Here is a 21,388-nt window from a genome sequence, read left to right on the forward strand (position 1 = left end):
ATAAATTAGTAATAATCTCAAAAACAAGAAGGAATGTGAAAAACAAGCTATCTGCAATGTGTCAGGGTCACGGAGCTTGTGCAAAAACATGTCATAAATTAGTAATAATCTCAAAACAAGAAGGAATGTGAAAAACAAGCTATCTGCAATGTCTCAGGGTCACGGAGCTTGTGCAAAAACATGTCATAAATTAGTAATAATCTCAAAACAAGAAGGAATGTGAAAAACAAGCTATCTGCAATGTGTCAGGTCACGGAGCTTGTGCAAAAACATGTCATAAATTAGTAATAATCTCAAAAACAAGAAGGAATGTGAAAAACAAGCTATCTGCAATGTGTCAGGGTCACGGAGCTTGTGCAAAACATGTCATAAATTAGTAATAATCTCAAAAACAAGAAGGAATGTGAAAAACAAGCTATCTGCAATGTGTCAGGGTCACGGAGCTTGTGCAAAAACATGTCATAAATTAGTAATAATCTCAAAAACAAGAAGGAATGTGAAAAACAAGCTATCTGCAATGTCTCAGGGTCACGGAGCTTGTGCAAAAACATGTCATAAATTAGTAATAATCTCAAAAACAAGAAGGAATGTGAAAAACAAGCTATCTGCAATGTCTCAGGGTCACGGAGCTTGTGCAAAAACATGTCATAAATTAGTAATAATCTCAAAAACAAGAAGGAATGTGAAAAACAAGCCATAAAATAACCTCTTTCCCATAGTTACATAGAAAAAATAGAGGAAAATACAGCATAAAGAATATTAATCCTTTACTATAACAGGTTTACTATACCAAGTCAGCAGTCAATTCACTTGCACTCAAGTTATACCTTTCTTATCGCATTCTTATCACAGCTAACTAAAGTGATTTTATCTGGTCCAATCCTTTATAGTCTGTTGTTTCTTGTTAGTCCTGTCACCCTTTGGGTCACAGGTGGGATACCAGACTTCAATCAACCCCTCTGGATTACATCTGTATAATTAGTTGACATCAGGACATCAGGGATGATGTTTTCATACTAATTATGTAATTTAAGCCTTTCTCACTAGGCCTGCTCTTAAAAGTGGGCTTTGTGTTGCCCAGGCAGAATTTTTCACTTATGAAATTCAAATAAATGCATAAATGTATGCTGACAGATGGCTTAATTGTAGGCAGTCATGCAAAAGAACACGGTTAGGAAAAATGTCGTGCATTATATTTATAGACAGGTGAACATACCTCTGTATTGCTGTGACTAAGGCATGGCACTATGACTTTTACCTCAAATTTTGAGCTGCTCCTCCTAGATTTATTGATTTCCTTGAGATTTTCCTCATAAAAATAGCCTTGGTCAACGTTTCACACATTATTAAATAACTGAAGTAAACTTATATTAAAGTTCCTTATTATTAAATGTACTCCAAAAAATAAGAAAGTGATCCTTTTTTAACTTGCTGTTATGATTAAAGACTAGTGTTATGACTTGTAATGATTAGAGGTTTAAAATTAGATAATCATTTTCTGCTATTTTGAGATATGCAGATACGTATATACATACTTGTACTGAGAAGAGTAAAGTACAAGGCAAATTGTTTGGAGGGGCGTACTATGTACTGAAGATGAGATATGGAATATAGCATGTGGAAGAGAAGCAGTGAGTTAAAAAGGATGGAAGAATGTGTTTAATGTTAAATGCTAAAGATTTAGATTTTAGACAGAAAAGTAGATGGTTAAACATTGGGAGTTAAGGACAGGTGAAGGGGAGGTTTCAGTAGGAGTTTATGCTCAGGGAACAAAAACGGTGATAAGTAACCCATAGAAAATGATATACTATGAAGATGACATGTGAAAGCTAGAATTACTGCCAGTTAAAGCAGCAAATAAAAATGAAGTCTGTGAATATGAACAATAACCCTTATCCCCCCTAATTACCCAACACCTGCTCTAATATAAAGTAGATGAGTTTTAAACTTCAGTTTAATTCTCCAATACCAGACTCATTGACTGCTTTTTCTAGTGTTAATTGATACCCAGTACAGTTTTCATTTGTGCACAGACAGTGAATTTATATATGTGAACCTTTCTCTTTTCTAATATTTGTTTGTCCACAGAGTTAGTATAGATAACTAAGGAGGCTATGGGAATGAAGATACCTACATGGAGGGTACAGGGGGAGCCTAGCTCCTTGCAAAAAGTTTTTTATTTTATTTTATTTTTTTTTGCGGACGTTATGTGGCTGAAGCTACAACCAGTATGTTTCATCTGGTTGAAGCTTATGTAAACATAGACTTGACAAAATGTAGGGAAACCAGAATAAAGAAAGAAACCAGCATGATAGTTATAGTCAGGAGGGTTTAAGGATAGAAGGAAATGGAGGTATTTAGCAGCTGATTATAGAATTGTGCCAAGGGTGGTTAAGTTAATGTCGTCAGGTTGTTAGATGAGTATGAATTATGTGCTGAGTCAAATGCGCATGTGGGCAGAGTGAAGATTTGTAAAATTGTCTTTGGTAGTTATAGTCTGACAATTTTCTAGGGAAAACATTCCAAAGTTTAGCTAAACTGAATATGTAGGTAATGTCACAAAATGATTAGCCGTAAGCATTTTACAGTTAAACGGATGAAGAGTAAAGTTTGCAGTATGGAAGGTACTTGAGTCGAAACGCTTCAACACATGCCAGTCTGTTGTCACAAATTATGCGGTATAATGAAGTCACCTGATCATATTTAAGCTTATCTGGAAATTCTGAATATAGAAGGAATTTAATGGCTTTTAAGCAAACCTTGACTATGTTATTTTAGAATTACTGACATTTCCTTGATTAGGCTGATAAATCTTACTGAGAATATGTCCATAGAGACATTTTCGCAAAACAAGTGTAGAAGCCAATGTCTTTCTTGCATTGTGGTTTATGTGAAGATGAGATGTCAAAGCATTACTTTTGATTTGGTGACATTCAGAATTAGTTTGACCATAAAAGAAAGTACATAAGCAATTCTTGTAAGAGACAAATTTGATTTAAACTAAATGTGAAGGACAGATACAGTGAAATACTTGTCTCAAAACAACAAGGGATGACGCTGCAAATAAATAAATAATAGCATCATGCATAAAATAAAATTGTTGTAAGAAATTTGTAACTTAGTTACTGCTGAATGATAGCCAGCATAAAAATACTGATGCCATGTACAACTTTACATTTACGGAAGTGCAGCAAACATTACAGAAGGTTGTTTCTAGATACTTAGACAATTTAGTAGAGTTTTATACATATGTTATATATGCGTGTGTGCATATTGTCTAGATACTTAGAAAATTTAGTAGAGTTTTATACATATGTTATATATGCATGTGTGCGCGCGCACACACACACACACACACACACGCACACATAATGTGTTCGGTTTTGTGTGTGTGTGTGTGTGTGTGTGTGTGTGTGTGTGTGTGTGTATATATATATATATGTGTGTGTGTGTGTGTGTGTGTGTGTGTGTGTGTGTGTGTGTGTGTGTGTATGTGTATGTGTATCAGCTGGTCTGTGTGGCAATGGCTTTTCTGTGACACATTTTGTACTGACACATTCAAGTAATATGACATGTTTTGAATCACCATTTCACTCCTGCATCATAAAGAGATAATCAGTTCTCAAACATGTTACATAAAAGCATAGCAGTGTTAAGACTGAAAAAAGGTCTCAATACAACTGAATATATTGAAAAATAAGGGAGACAGTTGTTAAGAAGAGATGCAATACAATTGGGTAATGTAGCAGACTGTGGGTCTCCCACTCTAGATTAACATGAAGTAAATTCAAAATAGCTATGATTTCCACTGGTTCCAATTTCTCCCTGAAAAAAAAAACATAGCAGGTGGCAACAGAGCTTTTATTTAATGGCACCACAAACATTGGATAAATTCCATACTGAACCATCTGAACTTTACAATATCGACACTTTCAGTGAGATGTGCTCACCTACAGGTGAGTGCTGGATTAATCTGTACTTTAGGGATTGAAATAGTATGTTACATGACCTAGCAGGTTGTAGACCAAAGGGATAACATGTTAGAAGAATTCAATGTATGATACTAGTATATACAGATGGTGCCCTACATATGGCCTATCTGAACCTGGGGTCAGTTATCAACATGGATGTTTGAGCAGCTGTCCTATGAGAGAAAAGAATGAATAGGAAATGCATGCTCAACTATCCCATGAAGGGGATATAGAGGATAGGTTCATAAGTTAGTACTAGGCTATCTGCACCTATGGGCCATTTTAAGCCTTGACAAATATTCCATCACAAAGGTAAGAATCAAACCCTGTACCTTGTGTTTATGAGGTAAACACCTTTACCATTATGCCAACCCAAACCCCAGAGGGGTGTGTTGTGGGGTTCATCTCCCACTGTTATATCCCTGAGGGTGATGCAGATGTACTGTAAGCCCTCTGCTCAAAATGTGAGATAGTAATGCATAGAATCTGGCTACGTCTTACAACAAAATTTCTCTAGTGACAGCCTTGTATGCTGGCTGTGCCACAACTGGTGCTGCTAGTTGGGAATAATTGGAAAGAATCATTAATATTGACCATATTCAATTCTGGGTGACCAAGAAAACCTCATTGTGACAACATAATTATCAAGCTATAGTGGGCTGACTGTCTGGTAGATTATGGCCAGTTCAGTAACATGCCTTTTGTTATCTTACCACTTTTATTGTCGTGCCATATTGTCTGTAGTTCATAGGTAAATAATAAACAATCATTCTACAGTTTGTTACATGCATTTCCATTACTGAGACTCAAACCCTGTATCTTATGCCTGTGAGGTAAATACCTTAACCATTATACCAACCACAAATCCGATTTTGGCACTGTACTTTTGTCTGTAATTCATATGCTGTATAACTTCCTCTTGGTTTAGCTTGAAGGTGAAAAAGGTTTTGAGGCCAGCACAATTACCCAATTAAAACTAAATAAATAAAATAAAAATGTCCTGACATGTAAGCCTTGTTGACAGGCATTGCTCATGTATGCATGTGTAAGAAATGTGCATAGTTTGCATTTGAAATGCATAGTAACTGCAGAAAACATATGCACCCAGTTACCGGATAATGAAATTAGAAACAAGTTTCCAGCATCCATAAAAGCTACTGAAAGTTTTACAAATTCAAAAGTGATTTCAATAATCAATTAGTGTGTCAAGTAGACTCTGTATAGAATGAGGAACCAGAATACGCTGCAAAATAAAGATTCTGACATTTTACGTACCTAAATATGTTTCTCATTCTAATGATATGTCTATATCTGCTTACATTATGTAGCATCTCATCACATTTTAGCCGTATATTGCATTTAACAGTTGTTTTCATAAAATTGTCTGGTAGCTTATCTCACTGGGCCCCCACTCTGGCCACTGGGACTAATCGGGTTAGCAAAAAGTAAGAAAATAAACTGTTGAATTTCCCTGATCTTAGGATAGGTTACTCTAAGATGTAGAAACCTCTGGGGAGCAAAAGTATCTTATAGGTTCATAGATTCATAGGATGATACTAGGCTGTTGGCCCGGAGGCCCTTATAAGCCTAGCCAATAATTTCACCCATGTTCCCACATAGACAGCACCTGTTTCCCCTACTCAGCAGGGACACAGGTGGGAATCCCAGGGGTATATTTTCTATTTCCCATCCAGTCATCCAGGTTCCTCTTAAAGAGGGCTAGTGAGGTACTCTGCTTGACATGGAGAGGAAGTCTGTTCCACAGATGGGGGAGTCGTTGGGACACAGATCTATCCCACAAACAAGTTCTATTAATGTCCCAAACCAGGTTGAGACCTTGTGTGCGGGTTACGCCAGTGGAGTTTGACTTACGGATATGCAGCAACTCCATCAAGGCTGAGTATGAGACGGCCTTGTATGCCAGACACAGGTCACCTTTGAGCAGTCTGTACGAGACTGAGCCTTATTAGCATCATACATCACAAGAAGTCGAATACATTGTGCCTGAGATCAAATAACCAGCTTTTTTTCTTATATGCCTTTGGCATTCAGGTGAGGAGGGGTGTGATCCTTTACAGCAGGTATAGCACAGAGAAGGGCGAGGGTAATGAAGTCCAAACATTCTTTTATTTATTTATTTTATTTACTTATTCATTTAAGTTTGATGACCGGGGAAGTCCACTGGGCCAAGAACAGCTTGTTTTCAGTGGGGGGCCGGGGAGAAAAGCTCAACAATAACTGCAAGTTACATTTTACATATTACAAAAGGACAGTTCATACAGCTAATTAAACATTTGCAGATAAGCTCCAGGATATTTGCAATTGGCTTGTCACAATGTTACAAAAATGAAAAGACATAATTCAATACAGAAATTTCAACATTTACATAAAGTGAATATTTTTGTTATAAACTCAATTGTAGGTTTAACATTTCAAAATGTATAGCTACTAGCCATTAGTAGGTTAGGAAAATATTATGCATGGAAAAGGTAATAGTATATTTGATATTGGAGAGTATAGTACAATAGATATTGGAGAGAAAATTAGTTTTTAGTAGGGGAGGGATTGTTTTGGGTGGCATGAAGTAATAGTAGAGGTAGTTGGATGAGTCAGTGCAAGGTGGAATGGAGAGGGTTTAAGCTGGAGCATTTTAGGAAAGACTCCCCAGAAGGGTTCATGGTCTCTTACTAAGCTTGCAGCCAAGGAGACGATTGAAAAGCTCTGGGTCATTACCCAGAACTGGTAGGACATTAATGTTGTCCTCTAGTAAGCAGATGTTCTCGATATGTATCCCAGCTAAAAATTTATGATTACCTATCTGGTATTCCAGCCTAGCTATAACTGTTGCTAGGAAAGTACTCCTCTTGCTATGTAAGGGCAGCCTATTCCTGAAGTGGGGAATATGTTAGGTGAGGTACCGATTGTGCCCATGCATACTGTTAGTGTGACAGTATAGGTTTAGATCTCTACAGACTGGACAAACATGTACAACATGTGAAGCTTCTGCTCTATCTCATTCTGATGCAATGCACATGAATTTGGAGAAGACATACCTGTCGGGATTTAGTTTTTTGTTTTATGTATTCATAGTCTACAGGAGTAAAAGTGAATCGTTGTGAGGAAATGAAGTATGCAGTTAGACTGAAAGGTACCAGGGCTAATCATACAGGAATTACAAGACGTGAGACTATCTACACATTTGATGATTTGTAAATACTGTGATGATGTCCATTTATACTCCTATTGTGTCCTACAAAAAATGCAATACAAACTGTAGCTGATTAGGCATTTTATGCCGGAGTTTTGTGTGTTGCAATTGTGTTTCATGAGTATGTAAAGTTTTAGATGTGCATGCATTTGTTTCAATACATTCACAGTTCTTATGCCGTTGCTGCCTGTTTCTTTGTGCTATTACCTCTCAGACTTCTAATCCTACAGCTTTTGCCTTACACGCTTTCTTACTACTGTAATTTCTTCCTGTATAGTTCCAGTATAGGCTGGCATGTTCTGGAAAGTAAATTAAAATGAAATATACTCTATGACTTCTAAGCAACTGAAGAGAAATGTTTGACCATTTCCCCTGTATTATAGAATCCTATATTTTAATTGAAATGTCTTGAACTTGTGTGAAAACTCAGTATCTAAGATATTTGCAATACTTAAGTTTAATCAGGATTATTTAAAAATATCTGTTTGAATTAGCTTAGGTTACACATTTCCATTGAAGATTTATTTTTGTAAATAAAAATGTCATTTAAGATTTATGAAGGTTGGTAGCTAAACCAGCAGATGTTAGCCGCCTGTTAAGCATGGTACATTCCCAAGGAAATCACAGGGGTATCTAAGGCCAGAATGAAATGTATCATCTCACTGGAAAGATTCCTTAACAAGTTCTGGGTTGATGCAAACCTTAACTCTCTCGTGCAGCTGAAGCAGCTATTGCATGCCTGCAAGTCTGATGGTAATGATGTTGGCAGGGAAATAAATGTCTGCATTATAAATAAACAGCCAATAAGGGACTCAGGACAGATATTTGCGGTTTAACAGAAATGACTATCTAGTCTCATCTGTCTTTAGTGGAGTACTCTTTATTGTCTTAGAAAGCTCCACATAACATATAACATGTACCTATAATGAGGCCATTTCCTAAACAAACAATATATTTTTTTATCTTAACCTCAGATGCTTGTCTTGAGGTGTTGTGAACTTTTTTTTTTTTGCTAGCCTTACATTGTGTGCTTAGAAACCACATTTATCTTTCTTTGAATGCTTATGGTTGACATTGCACTTTTACAGAGTACTTGCATTGTTTGCATTGTTTGTTTGTTTATTTAATATTTTTAGTCATCCTTGGTTCATTGATCATGGCAACAATGTATTAATACCTAGACTATAAGGAATGCATAATACAAGTAGGAATGCCATTTTAGGTATGTATATAGCAACAGAGGTAAATAAATAAGTAAATAAAACAGGCATATCCAACAACTGGAACATTCACAGAGGTTCCTCATTAAAAGAATGCAGGAGGCAAGTAATATGTCCTATGCAGACCATTTCTCTGTATTCTGTCTCCTACAGGCTGTTGAGGGAAGATCTATGCCTAGCATACAGGGCATTGTCAGACCCCACTCTGATGAACCTCCTGCATATCCACAAAACAAACAGTACCAGAATTACCCGTTCTAAAGACTTAAACCTTGCCTGTGATATAAATAGGGCCTGCTGGAGAAATAGGTATGTATCTCAGAGACTACCCCGTCTGTGGAACAGGCTCCCCTTCCATGTTAAGCAAAGTTCCTCCCTAATCCAATTCAAGTGCAACTTGGACAATTGGATGGTAAACCGGAAATTTGTCCCTGGTTTGGCACCTATGCCTCTAATGCAAACAGGTAACTCATAAAAGGTTCATCTCCTAGGCCCATGCTTACACTTATCAAGGGTATCAGAACTTGTCCGAGATTTGGGATTCATGGCTAGGCTTAAAAAGGCCCTTCTGGTTGTTAGTGTTGTAAACACCTATAAATAATGCCTATAGAACAATAAGTGTAAGGAAAGCTATGATAATACAAACAGCACATTACACAAAGCTCTGTATCAGTAGCAGAAGTGACAGAACGTAAGACATCATGATATGTGTGTGTGGCAAAGCCAATGACAGAGAAAGTGGTTATCAGTGAAAAATAGTAAAGTTGTTGCAGGTAGCTGGGACAGGAGCTAAAAACAATACACGGATCTAGGTCGCAAGTACAACAGACTGGAGGATAAATACCGTTTTCTTAAAGCAGGCAGCATGGAATAGAATGGAATGCAATAGAATTCACACAAACCTGTCTGATACAACCTTTTTGTACAAGCTTTGCCTCCAGCACCACATTCTTAATATAATTAACTAGTTATCTGACTGAGATCTGAATCCCCCTAAATAGGATGAACTATTTGATCATTGCATGTTAATGGACCCATCTGTGCTATCGGAAAACTATGTTATATTCTTAAGTACTCTGGGTGAACATCAAACTAACAGGAATTCCATTATCCTAGAAGGGTTTAATTATCCACAAGTCCCATAATCAGACAGTGCTTTTGGGCTAAGTTCCTCAGTGGTCCACTGGAATACAAGCCTAGTAACAACATATGAACCAATACCTCAACTGTAGAAAGAAGAAAAAAATACCTTTCCACTGCTACGGTTGTACTGCCAAACAACAAAAGCAGCAAAAGCAACGTCAAACAAACCACCTAGGCTGATAGTACAAACAAAACGTTTGTAGAAATGAAACCTGAAGCTGGGTAACGCTATCCATGAAAAATAAATCAAAGTTCCGTTTAAAAGTAGGTTTTAATGTCTTCAAGGTTAAAAATAGTCTGACGTTGTTTTTGCTGCTAACACCTCAACTGTAGGTTGCACTCCAAATTTCCTTGATTTCATAAATAAAAATTCCCAGGATGAAATAGTCAAGGAACCCACTACAGATCAAAGTATTCTTGACCTGGTCCTTACAAACATGGCATTGTTACCAGCTATCTCCAAGTACTCTTTTCTCCAGTTAATTCCAGTCACACAGTGGTAAACTTTTCTTTCAAAATCTCCAAACAGATTAAAATATTACAAAGTTCAGAGGCTTCATAATAATCTCTAAATTCACCTTACCTAAGATACTGACATAGCAAGTAGTTACGCAAACCAACTCGATTTGTACCTGGATATATGTATTGACCTGGCAGCCCCTACCAGATCCAAACAAAATGGGAAGTTTGAAGGTAAACTAGCTCAGTGGTTCACATGTATAAATAAGTAAAGCAATAAAAGAAAAAAACACTTCTTAAACTATGTAATAACACAAAATCAAGGTTAACATTAAAAAGCTATCAAAAAAACTAAAAAAAATGATGAAAAAACACATCCCATGAGCTCAAACTAGTACCACAAACTGAAGACAATTAGTAATCCTTATCTGGCTATGATAGGTAGCTGAGGAATAGAATCCAGCAATGCTCAGAACGTTTCCAAAATGGCCCTACCTATTTAGTTAGAGGAGATATATTCAATATGTTAGCAAACAAATTCAGTGCAAATGTCACCCTCTAGTAATGATACAAAGCCCACATATCTGACAGAATCTCAAATCCCCTATCATAAGCTTAGCCACTGGTTTTGTTACTGACGTGCGGAGCACAGCTGTTGAGATGCCCCTTCACTAAGATGGACCCACCATTGACTTTTGAAACTACAGATGTATTAGCCTGACTGGTCTCATTTGCAAAGCCATGGAACATATCATAACTGACCTCATGAACTATGATATCAAAACATCTTACAAGGCTTGATCCCCAGCATTTTCGCTTTGTTAAGGGTAGATCCTCTCTAAGGAATCTGGTCCATTTCTTTGACAGAGTAATAGAAGCTATACCACAGCACACGTTCAAAGCAAGAAAAGCTCTTAGCTTGTAAAAACTTTAATAAAATGTACAAACATGCAGAGCATATAGCTTTTGGGTAGAACCCTTTTTCAGTGCAAAGACATATATGTTCTAACAGCTGTTTTATATCAAAAGACAGTGATCACATGACATTCATAGCCAATAAAATCTGAACAAATTAAAACTCTTTCATCATGTAACAATTATATAACTTCCTAAAAACATACAAATTATCTAAGCAAAATTTATAAGTATATAAAAGTAACAAACCTGCTCCTACATTTTGTTCACCTACCATACACCCACTCTTAGCAGCTCCAGTCAATTATGCGTTCAATACCTATATCATTTTCTATTCAACTACTACTACTTCTCAACTTATCCTATATTCACTACCTCACCCAGCCCATTTCCACTAACCACTCACCATCTTTTCACACAATCAACCAACTTACCCCACCACTCTCAGACTCACTTATCCCTATATCCCCCAGCCTATATCCCATAAATGATTTTCTACTTTTTCCCTATAAACTTATTACTCAACACAACCAATCTACCTCCTCTATAACCATCAAAACCCTCACAATTCTAACAAAGCTCAACCTAGATTCTAAGCAATCCAAATACCTCTCAAGCCTAATCCAATGTCTAACTACCATCCTGTTATCTGGAGATATACACCCCAACCCAGACCCCCACACCTCCCCTTCTACATCTAAATCCATTCTAATAGCTTCTCTAAATGTCCAAAGCATAGTCAACAAAATCACCAATCTCCATGCCTGGCTTGTACACAATAAACCTGACATCCTGTCCATCTCTGAAACTTGGTTAAAACCTCACATAAAAGACTCTGAAATAGCACCACCCAACTATCCTATCATCAGAAAAGATAGAACCCACAAAAAAGGGGGAGGAGTAGCTCTCCTATACTCATCCTCCTTGTCGGTTACTCCCTATAACAAACCTACTCCCCACTTCACTGATGCTGAATTACTCTTATCATTACTGCAAGTAAATAAACACAAATACATAAGTATAGCCTCTCTTTACATCCCCCTGGTGACAATAGTTCAATACTCGAAGATATCCTCTCATGGCTGTCAACCAACATTAAAAATGAAACAATAATTTTGGGAGACATGAATATTAATTGGTACTCCATTCAGTCTCCCACAAATCCACTAAATATAAACCTCTATAATTTCTCTCAGCTAATCAACTTCGTAACTAGGCCCTCAAAAACCTTCTCCAGTGGCTGCACCCTAGACTGGATCTTAGTCTCCCACCCTCAAATTTCTCTAACAGTGGCACCCTTCCCGATTCTCTCAGTGACCACCTCCCCACTTTCACACACCGACTTCCTTCATCCTTACTTCTGACTCACAACTATATCACTACTCGCAACCTAAAAAACTTCAACCCAGATACCTTTTCTAACTCCCTAAAATTAATAAACTGGAACCCTCTAAAAACTCTACCCCTGGAAAATGCAATTGCCTACTTCAACTCAACTTTCTTAAACCTCCTAGATTGCCATGCCCCCAAAAAATCAAAAAGAATAAAAATCAAAACTGCCCCTTGGCTAACCAAAAACACACTAGCTATCACATACCGTAGAGGTAAAGCACGGGCACATCACCAGAAAAACAAGTCTCCCTCCACACTTAATGAATACAAAGCACTCCTCAACAAAGTCAAAAAGCTTATCACTGCAGACCGACAGAATTATTTCTCCTTGCTCCAAAACAACCATAAAACAAACCCACAAAAATTTTGGAATGGTATCTCCACCCTCCTTAATCCCGGCAAAATAGAAAATCCCAGCCCTGACCCTAATGCACTAGACATAGATATAGCCACACAATTTAACTCCTTTTTAATCAACTCCATTTCCAAACTAACCTCATCCTTCCCAAACACTACACCCTCCACTTCTCCTCCACCCTTCTCTAACAATACTGCACCCTCCACTTCTGCATCTCCTTTCACATCTTCCCCATCATCACCACTCTCTAACACCCTCTCTTCTCAGCCCCTACCTTTCTCAGTAAACCCCATACCCACATCTACCATAAAAACCTCCTCCAGAAACTGAAACCATGTTCAAATGCCCCTGATAACATTCCCTCATACTTTCTAAGCATAGCCACAGAAGCCATTGCCTTCCCCATCAGTATTCTAGTCAGTCGCTCTATCCAAGAAGGTCTTGTACCCCAGATTTGGAAAAAGGCTTTTATCATACCCTTACATAAAGGAGGCAACAATAACAATATCTCACATTTCCATCCTATCACCATCCTATCTCCCATCTCCAAAATTCTAGAAAAGTGCATCCATGTGAAACTCCTACCCTATCTTATTGACAATCACCTACTAACTCCAACACAACATGGATTTAGACTCAGACACAGCACTATGATCACCCTGCTTTCCTTCCTTGAAATTGTAAATAAAGCACGGGACTCTGGCAGCATTGTATCTACCCTCCACCTTGACCTCTCTAAAGCCTTCGACACAATCTCTCACAGTCTTCTTCTTGCTAAACTCTCTAAACTAAACCTATCCCCCTCCTCTATAAACTGGTTCAACAGCTACCTCTCCAACAGACAACAAGCAGTAAAATGGAACAAAGCCACCTCCTCATTCATTAACACCCCAACTGGTGTTCCCCAGGGATCCATCCTGGGTCCCCTCGTCTTCAATATATTTATAAACGACTTCCACCATTCCATCCCTTACACAAATCTTATCCAATATGCAGATGATTCAACTATAATCTGTTCTGCCACCTCCATCCCCACACTCCTAAAGCTTACCCAAGATGCATTCTGAACCACAGAACAGTGGATGAAAGAAAATCACCTAGCACGCAATGCCTCAAAAACAAACTAATGGTATTTCCCCACTCTAAAGCCACCTCCATCAATATAAGCACATTATCCATCTTCTGCCACAACAACACATCTCTTGAATTGGTATCTGAGGCCAAATTACTAGGGGTCCTCATTGACAACCAACTCAAATTCAACTCCCACCTACAACTAAATATTTAAAAAAAACACCAAAAACCTGGCATGCTCTACTGACAAAATCACTACCTCACCCCTTCCACTAAATTTACCCTCTCTACCACATTTCTCATCCCTTCTCTCCTCTATGGTGCCCCACTCCTAACTAACCTACAGTCCTCTATTAAGACACAACTCTCCTCTTGCTATAACAAAATTGCCAAGTTTGCCACCAACCGTAAGTCTTCCACTCACCACTGTGTTTCCCTCCACAAACTAAATTGGTTAGAACTATCCAATCATCTTACCTGCACATAACTCACTCCTGCCCACAAACTCATCTTCAACCCCCCTCTGTCCCTTCCTCTCCTCTACCTTTAAAATGCACCTCCCAGATATACTACTGAGATCTAACAACCAAAACCTAATAGAACTGTATAAACCAACTCGTCCCCCGGGTAAAAATCTCCTATCCTTTGCTCTTGCACGTCTCTGGAACTCCCTGCCACCATCCATCCGCATCACCACAAGTCACTCTTTATTCAAAAATCACTTCCCTCACATCTAATATCCCTTTGGGAATGCTCCTGCTCCCACTCCACATAATCCCTTCTCCTCTTTACACTGGCAACATCTACTTCACTCCATTCTCTAACTCTTAACAGCTTGCTCTAGCATGTGCTAAGTCATGGGCAACAAGCTACTTAGAATCTATAAAGTGTATTATTTCCTTCAGAAAGTATACGTTTAAAATGCAATGTTCTCTAAAATGCAATGCATTTTTATTTAGTTTATATACACAATGTTCTTTCTGATGTAATTTTTTTTTTTACTGTTCTGCAATATTTGTACTTAATGTTACCTAAAACCATGACTGTAATCTTTGCTTGTATTTGGAGCTTTTCTCCCCAGGACTCCATTGAAAATGAGTTATTTTTTGGCCAAATGGACTATCCTGGTAAAACAACTACAAATAAATAAATAAATAAATAAATAAAATATATACACATGTGAATATATATACACAGAATAAATATAAGCAATACCTTCATATCTTTAATTGCATTTGCTTCTTAGCCAATACTGGCTTAATGCTAACTGCTGTGTTTAGTCCTGGGTGACTATGTTACCAGATAGACAATATTCATATGAACCTAAGTTTGCATATAGAAATTGTATTAATCTTAAAAGAAGGCTTTGCTATAAGGATGTTAGGTCACAAGTAAATAAAGAAAGAATAATAAGTAAAAAACAGGGAACATGTCCATGTTTTAACTGTGTGAGCTGCAGATATATTTTTTCAAACAGTACAGGTTTTGTAGATCCTAGCTCAGAGAAAGAATATATGCTTGATTTATTTGCTATGTGTAATACAGTGAATATTGTCTGTCTGGCAACATGCATAAAATGTCCTGCATTCTGTGTAGGTAAATGTAGTAGTAAACTAAAAGATCCTATAATAGAACATTGCTCTAAGATTCATAGAAATAATGTATCAAATGCATTAGCCAAGCATATAGTTAAAGATGGCCATGAACATAGCTTTGTGTTCAGAGTGATTGATAGAATTTATAAGAATGTAAGAGGGGGTGACCTAAATAATTTATTGGAATTGAAAGAGTTTGCATGGATAATAAGACTTCAGGCTGATTGTCACCCAGGACTAAACACAGCAGTTAGTATTAAGCCAGTATTAGTTAAGAAGGAAATGCAATTAAAGAGATGAACGTATTGCTTACATTTATTTTGTGTGTATACATTCAAGCTGATAGTCACCCAGGCTGTATTCTCGTCCTTTCTGCAGACTCCGGTCAAATAATTACACCAATAACGTATATCTGAAGAAGTTTACACTGATTAAATTAAAGTGCTGACCATTTACACTGCTTTTTTATTATTTTTACAAATAAACAAGTGATTTTTATAAGTTATTGTTGTAATTATTTGACCGGAGTCTGCAGAAAGGATGGGAACACAGCATTTGCACTTTCATAGTTTGTTCGTGTTTGTGTCGATTCAACAGTGGTTTATGGCTACATGTGTATATATATATATACTTATAGATGTTGCACAGTTAATTTGTATATTTTAGGAATTTATATAACTGTTACACGATGAAAAAGTTTTAATTTGTTCAGATTTTATTGGCTATGAATGTCACGTTATCACTGTCTTTTGATATAAAACAGCTGTTAGAACACATATGTCTTTGCACTGAAGAAGGATTGTACCCGAAAGCTGTATGTTTTACTAAAGTTTTTACAAGCTATGAGCGTTTCCTGGTTTTGAACTTGTGCTGTGGTTCATGGAATTAATATCAGACCTTGTTTACTGCAGGGACTTCTCCTTTTGCTTGTTTGTTAACACAAACTATAGACATCGGGCACGGTGTCCATATGCCATACCTCAACCTGGCTAAGACTTTTGACACCATACCACATATCAATACAATAAACAAGCTGAATGAACTCTAAATTGATGCCTTTGTAGTTAGGTGGATGGCAAACTGATTGAGGGATAGAGCCTATGCAGTGAGGGTAACAGGTGCATCTTCAGTAATCATGAAGGTAACCAGGGATTTCCTCAAGGCTCTGTGCTGGTACTGCTACTATTTAGCATCTGTTTTGCAGAGCTCCAAATTACAGATATGGATCTCTGGCTAATCAAGTTGTGGACAACTGTTACCTTAATGTCATCTTCTAGTCCCCCCTGTGATACACAGAAGCTCCGGCTGAAACTCTTACATGTCAATAACTGGTGCTCAGAAAATGAGTTAAAATTAAAAGAAAAAAAGCGCAATATCATCACATTTGGTAAACAATCCCTTCATCCCTTTTACAGCACAGACAACAGCCTCTTCAAAATGAAAGCATGGTGAGAGACCTTAGAATATGGGTAGATACTTCCCTGTGTTTAACTATCATGTTGCAACATTAATTAGGAGATCTTTTTATTTGGTGCAACTGATTGAAAATGATGTCTCATGTAGTTCAAAGAAAGTTCATACCCCTCTATATTCTGCAATGATCAGACCTATTATCAAATGCAATGCACCTTTTGGGATGTATCTTACTAGACATATCAAGCAACTGAAAAGATAGCAAGTTTAAAAGACAAGAGCTACCAGGAAAGGCTGGAATCACTGTTATTTTATTCAGAGCCCTATAGAGGTTATCTGCTCCTTGCTTTTGGGGCCATTATTGTTCCTGTACTCAAAGACTTCTTATATCTCCACAAATAAAAAAGCCAATGAACACAAGAACCAGGGATCTAAACTTGATTCGGCACATAATAAAGCAGGGTGGAGAGGCAGATTTGTCATGTATACCTGTTCTCTTGAAAAAAAAAAAACTTCCACTCCAAATTAAGTAATGCAATGCACTTTCTGTCTTCAAAAAAAGTCAGGCAATAGGATGGGTATCCTGAAATACACCCCTCATATTAATTGCCTGTTGCACCTTGAAAAAGGGGGTGGGGTCTAAGGGTGGATACTGGCAAAGCTTAAATGACCATTGTGCCAGGTTGCCTTGTAGATTCTATGATTCTTTGATCTGTTATATAATGACCTTTCCTGCCTGTTGATTGTAACCTTATTTCAGGTATCAATCTCTCTTGCAGATTAGAAGATTTTCTCCTCTGAGAACAGGAACACAGTCAGTAAAGAATCACATAAAAATGTTGCCTGATATTAGTAAAAAAAGAATGCTAGTGTTAGCTGTGAGAAAAAAGCAAAGTAAGAGCTGCATGGCGGAAAGTGCAAAATTATAATGAAATTCAACCATGTTTCCATTGTGCTAATATATTTTTTTAGAAGTTTGTTTTGTTGAATTTTCACTGACTGTGAATTGTGGAAGGATATTAAGAGCCAAGTTTATAGCTGATATATAATGACTACCATATTTATAAAGATGAATTCAACTTACCAACATTTTCTTAAGTGACTGGGATGGCACCTCCAGGAAAGACTCCATACTGATTGGGAAGATAACTACGCAAACAGCTTCACTGACAGTGTCCCAATCATTATAGCAACTATCGTCAGATAGCAGTTTTACAGGCCTGGATATTCTCCACAGATGTATCACTACCTCTAGCCAAAATAGGCTTTATGGTTTCAGCTGACTGATCGATACATCGCCATGGCAATCAGACAGGATGCTACAACACATAATGAAATTATGTCTTAGGGGAAACCAGTACAGATATCACAGATTTGGAGATATAGAGATAATGGGCACTTAACTAATATCAGTAATATTACTCCTTCATAAAACAGGGACTTGCTTGCAAAGTTACAATGGAAGTGGAAGTCCCAGCCAGTTTTTATGGACAGAAATAATGATAAGTAAAGTTATGACTTGCTAATCAACAGTAGCAGAGGGTGTTTGTTTATGTCTTTATTTGATTCATTTATTTAACCCTGATCTGAGAAACCTTTTCTTCTGAACACAGCCAGTGTATTTCTTCATGCCAAGCCAGGATAAATGGGGAGGGTTATGTCAGGAAGGGCATCCGGTGTAAAATTTTTTCCAGATAAAATATGCTGGCAACAATACAGATTTCCATGCCAATTAAACAAATATAAACTATAAAATTAATATTTAACATGTCCACACTCACCAGCATTGCTCTGATATACAAGAAAGGATATCTAACCTTTTCTGCTGATAGTCTAAGAATTGGAAAGGCTTACCGAGAGGGGGAAATGGCCATGTCAAGGCCTCTCCCATGCGGTAAGCCTTTCTGAATCCCAGCCAGTGATTTTGTTCTGTGTTTTAAAAAAGTATATGCCATCTTAAAGAGCTGTTTGCATATCATTGTAAACTTTAAAATGTGTAACATTTAGAAAAAAATGCCGCTTGCATTTTGTATGCCATGAGTACTGCTGTTTCATAAAATATTTAAACTTTTGCCTTAACTGCATTGACCTTTTCTTTAAGAAATCAGTTTGTCTCCCCTGTTAGGTGTCAGAATCATGTGATGTAGCAGTGGTAGTACGTTATGCTATTATGAGAATAACTGGGATGTCCAAATACATGTATTTGTACTTAACCTGAGAAGATGTTACTACAGCTAGGGAAACTTGTTTGGAGCACATATTTTGTTTCACAGAATTATTTCCTTGGCAATGAAAACTATGTAAACATATCTTTATATTTTAGATGAACTTATGTAATGTTTTACTTAATTTTTACTGATATTTTACATTGTATTTTCCTGGTTCAATTTCTGTAACTGTGGATCTTTTCTCCCCAGCCCTCCGCTGAAAGCAGATGTTATTCCGGTTTACAGGTTAACAAAACAATCAACCAAATAAATAAACACAAAATAAATAAATAATAAAGTGTGGAAAAATAACTCAATACATAATTTTTAGCAACTTTGCCCTTTAAGAAGTTTCATCTATAAATTCTAGTTAACTTCTACAAAATATCTAATTTCTGTCTGAGTATTTTAAAAACGTATTTGATGGGTAGCAAAATATGCCCACCCTTGTTCTATTAATTGGAAAAAGAAAGACAGTGTATAAAAGAGGCAAAACTTGTATTTGTGTAATCCCAGCATGTTCTTAATAGAGGATAGTTTAAACAGCTGCAGTCCCATCATCAGAGTAACAAACAGTGTTACATTTGTGCTTTGGTATATGTCAGTTTCTAAATAAAATCATTTTCTGAACTTGCTGATAGACACGAAATTGTCATAGTGGTTTGCATTATAAACACATAGAGACTAACTTCATTGAACTTGACTCACCAAGACTTCCCATTTTTGTACCTCATAAATAAGTAAAAGATTCTGTTTAAACAAAAGCTTTTTTCCTACTACATCATGTTAAGTAAAATGCTTTCCCTTAAACATTCAGGGACAGAGGCAAAAACCTCTTGGCTCACCTATCTGTCTGTCCACCCATAACCTCAACAGAAAGTCTTTTCCAGTTATCCACTATCCTTTCTGTGAAAAAAAAACTCAGTAAGCCACCTTGTATCTCCATTTTGTGTCTTCTTGTTTTCTTTCATAACAGTTTTGAAAGATGACTCTGTTCTCCACTCCACTGACTGCCTTAGTGCATTGTTAATATTCCAAGATGTCCTTTTTCTCTGTCAGTTCTTCAATACCGTACATATTAATCCTTCTCATCTCTATTTATATGGCTCCTGGTGCAGCCCATGTACTGTTTCCATTGTCCTGATGTAAGCCGGCACTATCCTGTCTGCCTCTATACATCTCCCTACAAAGATGAATTTTCAGATCTGCACACAAAATTCAATATGGGGTAATTGATCAACTGTCATAGCAGGTAATGATATTGCACTGATAAAGGGATTTAAGTCACAAACATTGTAATACTTCTCTCTCTCTTTTGCTGTCACAGACATGGTCACAGCAGGTGAATGATTGGAAGAATGCCCCCTGGAATGAGCTATGCTCCAGACATCTGGGCAGAAGAAGAAAGGGCAGATGTGTTAGTGGACTTCCTGCTACCTACTGGAATTTATCTGAATTTTTATGTACCTCGTAGTGCACCTATTAGCAACATTAAAAAGGTAATTTTCTCATCAGTTAAAATAGCTTTAATTTCTGTTATAACCTACAACTGTTTCTTCCAAGGCTTGCAGGTCTCCTAATTTAATTGACCTGGCAGCTGGTGCAGTGGCTTAAGACTATGAGTTGTAGTTCCTGTAGTACAAGGTTTGATTCTTTCAGTCCTTTTTTGCCTACTCTGTGACCTTGGCCAAATCCTTTAACCAGACATTGCTCTTTGGTCCCCTCTGAACAGCGACTGTGAGCCTATCTTGTTAACAAATGAGTATTGTCATATTAGTAGTATTATTAATAGCATTATTAGCACAAAAAGTACCTTGGTTACATATACAGGAGTTAGAGCTGTGAGTAATTCTATGCATTTGGCAGTGTGTTTAAATATGGTCATGCAGGGGTTCCCTTCACAAGATGCTGAAACCAGATACTTCATTTGTAATTTGTTCAAGTAATTTGCCCAATACATTATTTCCCATGTTTCTTTGCTCACTAAGCTGCATAGTTATTCATGTAGGCTCACATAAGTTGACTTCTATGAAGCTCCAAGATGATAGTGTCTTATAAAAACAGACATTATTTTTTCATTTTTAAATGATCACTCCTTCTCTTAGCTGAAGTAACCTACGAGTGAGACTAACAAGGTAAGGGCTGCTGCACGTGAAGCGCCATGCGTTCTCTGACTTTGTGCATGTCTGGCTTGCACAATATCAGCTTCTGTTTGAGAAGTGTATTTCAATATGATGAGTAGTTGAGTAAGCCTCTTTTGTGTAATAAACAACATGCATTTTTGCAGAGCTGTAGCAAGCTATTGTAACAACGGAGGTATCCCTCAATCTGACACTAAGAATCTTTTCTCTTTTTAAACTGCTTGCTACTGCTACAGTTTATACCTGCTAAACATGGTGTGCTAAAGAACTTCAGGGCCAATGCAATACTGCC

At 37.2% G+C, this 21,388-nt stretch overlaps 1 protein-coding gene across 2 annotated transcripts in view; it reads left to right on the top strand.

Moving 5' to 3' along the window:
• Positions 1 to 21,388, top strand: part of PIK3CD (phosphatidylinositol-4,5-bisphosphate 3-kinase catalytic subunit delta) — a 912,023-nt gene that overhangs the window by 205,058 nt on the left and 685,577 nt on the right. For both annotated transcript variants that reach the window (XM_044063126.1, XR_006363658.1), the window contains exon 3: positions 20,283 to 20,454. In XM_044063126.1, the coding sequence (XP_043919061.1) occupies positions 20,302 to 20,454 (153 nt within the window). In that variant the 5' untranslated portion in view covers positions 20,283 to 20,301. The remainder of the gene's footprint in view (positions 1 to 20,282; positions 20,455 to 21,388) is intronic.

Source organism: Protopterus annectens, chromosome 2.part1, assembly GCF_019279795.1.
Source record: "Protopterus annectens isolate FY-2018-M chromosome 2.part1, PAN1.0, whole genome shotgun sequence".
Classification (NCBI taxonomy): domain Eukaryota; kingdom Metazoa; phylum Chordata; order Ceratodontiformes; family Protopteridae; genus Protopterus; species Protopterus annectens.